Source organism: Pyxicephalus adspersus, chromosome 7, assembly GCF_032062135.1.
Source record: "Pyxicephalus adspersus chromosome 7, UCB_Pads_2.0, whole genome shotgun sequence".
Taxonomy (NCBI): Eukaryota; Metazoa; Chordata; class Amphibia; order Anura; family Pyxicephalidae; genus Pyxicephalus; species Pyxicephalus adspersus.
This window is the reverse complement of record NC_092864.1, coordinates 5,860,587-5,868,406: the sequence shown is the minus strand read 5'-3', so window position 1 is coordinate 5,868,406 and position 7,820 is coordinate 5,860,587. Positions and strand designations below refer to the sequence as shown.

Sequence of the window (7,820 nt, the reverse complement as noted above, 5' to 3'; positions counted from 1 at the left end):
AAAATCAGAGCCTCCCCACACCCCACAGGTGTGATCAATGACTTGGAGCAAAGTCTGTATTTGCATATTGCCCCTTCCCCTCTTAGGGGCAGATTTATATCCCAGCAATGTTTTATAATTGCTCCAATTTTTTGAAAATGACAGGTCCCCTTTATTGTGCAGGGCCTCCAGCAGTGAAGGGGTTATTCAGATCTAAGAGGAAGGAGAACTAGCATTGCTGTAACATATTGCTTGTGGTTTATGGCCACTTCCCGCACAGAGGTCTCATTGAGCAGATGCAGCAGGAGAGACGGGCGTGAGACAGCGCAGGATCTGCAAGCAGCATGGAGTTCCTGCAGCGGCATTTCCCGCGGGTCTACCAGGTGGTGCAGGATGCTGTGGTGAGTTGAGGGGGCAAGAAGGGGGTGGGGTCTGTGGGCTGGGGGGTTCAGGCTTCTAATCAGTGGCTTGGGCTCCTCATGTCGCTCTAAGGGCCTCCATGCACCCTGCACGAGCGTCCCAATGTCACATTACTAGGTGACCCCCAAAATATATTATTGGGGGGCTGAGTGCTAAATGGAACATTGTTTACCCCCCTTTGAATGTATCTCAACGTTTTGTAAAGCTGAAAAAGGTTACAGCCCCTGCCCTGCTTTTTCCAAAGAATTGCATTTCAATCCATCCATTACTGAACTTTACACAGCCCTGTCACACAGTACAACCCTGAGACCTGATTTTTCTCTGCTGCAGTTTAGTAACATTTACAGGTCTTGCCCCTCCCCCAGCTTGTGACCAGACAGTGATAAGAGAAGAAGCATACCAATGAGTTCATCTCAGGGTCACTCTGCTCTCTTTTCAAAGAGTAATGCCCAGGACCCTCTTCTTCTCCGGGGCCCCAAATGAGGTCAGGTATAGAAAATAACTCCTAGTATTGGCCAGAAATGTTCATTCTGCCTCTAAGTTATTCTGTTTGCTAGGTTAAAATGAATACAAGAAATGTGGTTATGAAAAAAGTGCTAGTTATACCCAATCATTTTTACATATAATTGTTTATGTTCCGCGGGGGCGTGTCATTTGTCTACATACTTTGAGCTAATAAGTCTGCAATGCAGGCGGATCATTGCTGGTGGGAAGGGCCGGCAGGGTGCTGTACATAGTTTTCTGAAACATCCCAACCCCCAGCCTCAGTTCTCCTCTTGGTCCTGATATAAGTAGTGGGCTGGTTATTGGGGGAAGTTATGCAAATATAAAATTCTTTGATTGGTGGGTGTCAGTCTGGGGGGATGGGCGTTCCCAAAAATGTTGTCTTTTCATGGAATCACCCACTTGTGGAACTGAGCTTCCTTGATTGAAAGAACTGATATCCAATGAACAAAAGGGGCGGCGCCCAAGACAGCCAGGTTGAGGAGGGAGGGGCTAAATGATGCTGGATGTCCCTCAGCTAGAAAGTTCACAAGGGCTCTAGCAAATTTGCTGCTGAAGGGTAGACTGGAGGGTAGATTTATTGAAGGGGAGGCTGGAGAGCAGATCTAATGAAGGGGAGGGCAGATTTTTTGTACAGGAGGCTGGAGGGCAGATTAACGAAGGGGAGGCTGGAGGGCAGATTTATTAAAGGGGAGGCTGGAGAGCAGATCTAATGAAGGGGAGGGCAGATTTATTGTACAGGAGGCTGGAGGGCAGATTAATGAAGGGGAGGCTGGAGGGCAGATTTATTGAATGGGAGGCTGGAGGGCAGATTTATTGAAGGGCAGGCTGGAGGGCAGATTAATAAAGGGGAGTCTGGAGGGCAGATTTTCTTTGCCCATGAACTGATAACAGCCCTGGGCTCCACCATCGGACTACCATGTCACATGACCTTTCTCTTTTGTGTTGCAGATTTTTTTCACCAACGTCACAGCGCAAATTTTTGGAGCCCCACCAGATGCCCCACAACCCAGAAACGCCAGGGCCAATGTACCCATTCGAACCCCTGAGGAGTCAGAAGGTTTAGCTGCTCGGGAAGAGACGGGTGGAAAGCAGGTATGTGAGTCCAGTCCATAGATCTACATTCCATGTTCCCTGCCACACCCAGATGCATAAGGTGTCATAACAGGAAGTATGGAAACCTAGTGGATCCCTTTATAAATCATTTCAAATGAGCAGATAAAGCTGGGCTGCAACCTACCTCCTATGCCCAGATCAGACTCCATGTAGCTCATGTGCTCGGCAATTGTACTCCAGGGGTTAATTCCACTCTTGTGATGTCACGGTTAAACCCCAGTAGTGCTGGCTCATATGTCATACCATATATGGTCATTAGGACCTGGCGCTCCTCGGAGGTTCGCCCCATTGCACCATGTGATCAATAAAGGCCAATGGGCTGCATGGCTGTTTCTTACGGTTGCTACAGATCTACAGAGGGGTGTGATCCAGACCAGGGAAGTCTTGTGCTGCACATAGATATCAGAGATTCTTCAGCCTACTCCTCTCCAAATTCCTGGTTCCCTATTCACCCATTTATTATCTAGAACTTAAGACAGAGAAATTGAGTGAATTTGATATTTCAAAATGTTATATTCACCCATAAAAAAACAAGAACAAAAAATAACTATTGCACAGACAATATATATTTGTACATTCTATTTCACGTCTGTTATGTGAGTGTTGCAACATTCACACTGTGAATCTGCTATGAATATATCCCTAAGCATTTGCCAGCTCATCCATTGGTTCCCTTTTTACTGATGCTTCTAGCTGATTGGCTGGCACTAAGGATACCCAGGTCCAATATGCCGCAAGAATTCCTTAGATTGGATGCAAAGTGATCTTTACCTGTAAGATCAGGAGATTGTTATGTACCTGTGACCCCAATGTGCAGATTTTCCCTCACTTCCTGTCTCCGTGACACCCATACAAGAAATAAATATTACAAAGGGCTCCAGGATAAGGAAGCTCCCCAGCAGATACAACTAATTTCTGCTTCCTCCATAACAAAAAAAGGAAGTTCTGATGCTTTAATACCTCCGGGGCTTACATTAACCTTTTAAAGCTTTCGCAAGGTCACCTGACCACCCTGGGACAGCCATGGCAGTGACACACCGGTGGTGAAAGGGTTAAACCTATCAGCACGTCTGCGGTTGATTTCAGTGCTTGTCATGGATGTGTCACCCTCGGCTTCCTGTTTATCTGAGGCTTCATCTGCAGCATCACTTTTATTTTATTAATAACATCAGAAAAAAAAGTCAGAGCTGCCTTGGGCAATTCCGTAGTAGGGGCAACAAGGAAAATGTTTTTGTCAGGTGGCACAAAGCCGTTTTTTGGGGTTCAAACTAACACCTGACCGTTGCACCTGACAATAACCAATCAGAACTTTGCTCCCAGCTGATAAGATTCAATTTGGGATTTAGGTTATCTCTGTGTCCTGGCTATAGAAAGCAATGGGGGGCAGATCTGGCTAGATTTACCCCTCTTTATTCATCCATTATTAAAGGGGCTGAAAGTCAGCATTTTAGGCCGATCTAGGGGTGGTCAGCTACGGTGCCAATGCCTTCTACCGTCCCCACCTTCCTCCCCTGAATCATCTTTGCCTTTCTGTCTTTGGTGCCACCTACTGGCAGAGTTGTTACCAGCAGCGGCTTCCCTAGTTCCCCCATGGCCAGCACCACCATTGCAAGGTGCACTCATAGGCAGTGACAGGGCCCAGGGTAGAAGTACAGCAGCAGATCATCCAGGGCATGCAAACTTTAAGGAATAGGTATAATATTTTTGGTGCGGGTGGTCTTTGGAGGGTCGGTACAGATTTCGTGGTAGGTTATTTGTAGGTAGGATGGGTAGGTACAGGATAGTTCCTCTCTGCACCAATGAGTGTGATCACTGCTGGGGGCATTTTGTTAGATTTGGCTAATAGTAGCTTGTGTGGGGGTGCTGGGGAGGTTCTGGGGCAGAAATGGCCTTAATTCCAAGGGAGGACATAAGGAGGGGCTTCATTAAGGCTCCAGACCCTCCTCATCCAACAGAGACCTCCATAGGAGCCCCAAGTCAGTTCTGCCCAGGAGCCCATTGCTGGCTTTGCCTGCTACGCCCTACACCTAGTGGAGAGGAAGTCCCATCATTTTGGAGAAATCTCCTTACTTCCTGTTGCTCTTCATGCCGGGACATCAAGGAAAATCTCCCAATATACCCGATTTTCTCTTCAGATGAAAAAATACACAATGCCCTTGTGTATGAATAATATATGTAGTGCTCTGGAGAACATTTGGCCTTGGGGGGCACCAGATATCTTTATTATGGTGGGGAGAAATTAGGATTAATAATAGGATATCGGTGACGTTTTATTTTGTTGGTGGGGGCTGATCATTTTGTTCCAACCAATGATTAACCTACTGGGTTATTGCAGCAAAATTATTCTAGACTGACCTATTTGACCACTAGGGCGGCAGCACATTGGTTGAGGGATTCCAACCAAAGCTGGTGGCTCATTATTGGGTAGAAATGGTGAGCCAAGGCTATGCTAGCTTCCAAGACCTGGAAGGGACTCCAATGGTGAGAGCACCATGCTTCATTTCCCAGCTATACCCCCAACACATGGCACTTTCTTTGTAACATGAATAGGAAAGGTGAATAGAGATGTAATCTATTCCAAGGGTTCCTCCAGAGGTTGCTGGGGGTTCCTTTAGCACTTTGTGACTCTTAGGTCAGTTTAAGTGACACCAATGATCTTTTTGATCTTTAGGGCTGACATTCTTCCCACTGGCCAGCAATGTAAGAGTAATTTTTCCTACTTTCACCAGAGTTGAATAATTAGTGGAGTGTCTCTTTCACCATAACTTTCATTTTACTTATGTAACATTAATATGCTTATCTTTCAGGGGACCTCACCTCCAGGGTTTTCCAGAGCTGCAGAAGAGAATGGAGACAATGCCTGGGTCCCTCCAGGTAAGGAGTGAAACACCAGGGGGTACTTTAACAGTCTGCTCCTGCTTAAAGAGGTTCTCTTTGTGCATTCATCCATTCTACTATTCATAGTAAATGAAAGTGTGTAACAAACTCTTGCCACCTAGAACATTAAAAGAGTTTGTTACATACTTTACATGAGGACACAGTGCCATCTACTGGTAGCCAACAATATTGCACAAAAGATCATTTAGGGCAGGTAACTTCACAACCACCTCAAACGTACAAAATAATTCAATTTGTAAAAATGAACGAGATGAATAAACAGACTGAGCCCTTGTAATTTAATGTTTCCCTTTTCAAACAATTGTTTTGAAAATAAGACACCATGGATGTATTTATTCTCATTCATTTCTTTACATGTCTGTTGATTACCATTTGAAATATTAGCAACAATGGGTGCATTTTGCGCCCTAGGTTTGTACTCAAGTCAGGTAATTCTTTCTGTATTTTCATGTAGAAGCAGGCACCTCGATTTATTTTTGCATAATTTTTTATTTGGTTACATATGGTAGTTTTTGTGTTTCTCTTCCTTTACAGTGATCACAGAAGCTAGAAAATCATCATTGTATAAAAAACCAATGAACCTGAACTGGTTTTATTTTATATGATAGGAAATGAGGACAATCGATTATCGGGAACAGATCTGAGACATCGAAGGATTGATCCTGAGGGAACACAGGACTTGGAGCACACAATTACAGAAGGCATAGATATCGTTCTTTATGCAGAAGAAATCACATCCCACACCTGTGAAATAGAAGTGACCACAGAATCGAAAAGCTTAGTGACCTTTTCTCAAAATGTCCAAAGGATCATTGCTCAGGATAATGTCAGCCCTACTGACCAGCTGGAATGGAAAAAGGAAAATCAAACAGACTCATGGACTGCTTGTGAAATTGAAGTTTCTCAGCATGAAGAACAGCAGACAATGGCAGACAATGAACCTCTATGTAACTCAGAACAAAAACCCTATAAAGATGGGCAACATATTCATGAACCATCATCAAATACTCAGCATGAGGAATATCTCTTCCAGCCAAAGTCCTACAAAAGTCTTTCTTTTGGATTCCATAAGGAACTGTAGGGCAATACTGACCAAGAAGGGTCAGAAGATGGAAAAACAAAAAGTTTTCCTGAAATCCTAACAGAAAGTGAAGAATGTAAATTAAATATGGGGCAAGAAGCTGAGCTGCTGGCGGAGTCTAAAGATTCTCCAATCACATTGGAGTATGAAGTTGAAACCATTTTGGATGTGGTGGAAATGAACAAGAAATTGGTAACACCAGTGGGTGAGATCGATAGTTCTCCTTTCAGCCAAGGAAAAGAGAGCAGCAAGACGTTGGAAGATCTACTGGAAACGGCCAGCCGCCTGGCAAGGCATTGTGACTTAGTTCAGGAAGTTGAGGAAGGATTTGATACCTCGGAAGATCTTGAGGAAACGTCAGGTTCAGTCCAAACATTGTCTTTATGCAAAGACGCAGAGAAGGACCTGACATCTGTAGATGCAAATTTGGAAGAAAATACTATGAATGTGCAATCTTTAGTGATTAAACAAAGTGCATTTGCTGGAGAAAGCAATTCAGAGGAAGAAGAGGAGGACATGTTAACAGAAGGTATAAAGGTTCATGGAGAAACCACCACCAAGGGAGATGTCCAAGGGATAGAAGAACCTTCAAAAGAGGAAAAACATCAGTTCAAGGAGTCAAAGAATAAACCTAATGTTTCTCAAAACCAAAGGCCAAAAAAATGAGTTCATTTTTCCCCCAGTGTGGAAGATTTATTTAAAAAATCAGAACTTACATCAAAGAATATAGTTCGGGTGGTCTGTGATGACATTCTAGAGGGAGAGTTGCAACCAAGTAGAGAAGACTCAGAACAATTAGGAAGTTCATACGTAATTACAGACTTGGGTCAGCCTCCAAGCAAGGTTGAAGAAGTGGACTATATTGAAGGTACCACCTATAGATATGATGATGGACAGCCAACCAGTGATGAAAAAGAGAAGATAGAGGAATGCCAAACAATATGGTATGATGAATATCCACCTCAAGCAGAAGAACATGAAGAAAGATGTGAATTTTTGGGTGATGTGACCAACCAAAATGTGAATGTAAATTTCAAATTGGAGTTATTTATGACAGATAGCAGAAAAACGGAGGAACATTTGGATCTCACTGCTTCCAATGAGGAAATGCTTTCAGCTGAAGCTGAGCAAGATGGAAATGTAGATACCTTCAAAAATGAAAATGTTAAACAATCAGAGCTCTCTCTAGAAAATGAAAGCAAATCATGTGATTTCCAAGAGGAAGAGAACAACTTAGAAAAGGAATCTCTGACAGCCTCTGATGAAACAGAGGATACCGTAAGTAAAGAGGAATCTTCATTACAAGAGGATCAGAGCCAGGCAGGTTGCATATTAGAAGAAAGATCGGATCTTCTAGAATATGACATCACACGTGTGAAAGAATTTGTAGATGATATAATCCAATCATGTAACACAAAGGATGACAGTTTACCAAAAGATTACACAGATGAGCAAAAACAGAATGATAACCTAATTCCAGATGAAGTGATCCTTAGTCAGAACAACTCAGCTGAGGACGGACAATCTGAAACCTTAAGACATTATTCACTCCATATGGACATAGAAGAGACTGGACCTACTGAAGAAGAGTTGACTTCCAATCAATTAGCTCTTCAGGAAACTAATAAGAATCTAGAGAATGAATCTGAAGGAACAGCAGTTCAAGAAGGATTCCCCTCATTAGAAGCAAAAGATCATCTGGAGTCTTTGGAGGAACAAGTGGGATTTAGTGTTGTCCAGTTAGAAGAAGACATCTTACCTAGACAGCCAGGTCTCAGGGACACTGATGAGGGCCATAATAAATTGTTAGAAGAACAGCCAA

General features: G+C 43.5%; 1 protein-coding gene across 1 annotated transcript; it reads left to right on the top strand.

Moving 5' to 3' along the window:
• Nucleotides 1-242: 242 nt before the first annotated feature.
• Nucleotides 243-6,423, top strand: LOC140334958 (uncharacterized). The gene is made up of 4 exons (XM_072417271.1): nt 243-380; nt 1,855-1,998; nt 4,827-4,893; nt 5,526-6,423. Exons 1-4 carry the CDS (start codon nt 324-326, stop codon nt 5,996-5,998), a joined length of 741 nt encoding a protein of 246 aa, XP_072273372.1. The 5' UTR covers nt 243-323; the 3' UTR covers nt 5,999-6,423.
• The last annotated feature ends 1,397 nt before the right edge of the window (nt 6,424-7,820 follow it).

What these genes read in the sequence shown, in the direction of transcription:
- LOC140334958 (XM_072417271.1), top strand. Translation starts at nt 324, where the DNA reads ATGGAGTTCCTGCAGCGGCATTTCCCGCGGGTCTACCAGGTGGTGCAG. An exon ending in AGGTGGTGCAGGATGCTGTG is followed by an intron (nt 381 to 1,854) that starts GTGAGTTGAGGG and finishes TTTGTGTTGCAG; the next exon opens with ATTTTTTTCACCAACGTCAC. An exon ending in CAATGCCTGGGTCCCTCCAG is followed by an intron (nt 4,894 to 5,525) that starts GTAAGGAGTGAA and finishes TTTATATGATAG; the next exon opens with GAAATGAGGACAATCGATTA.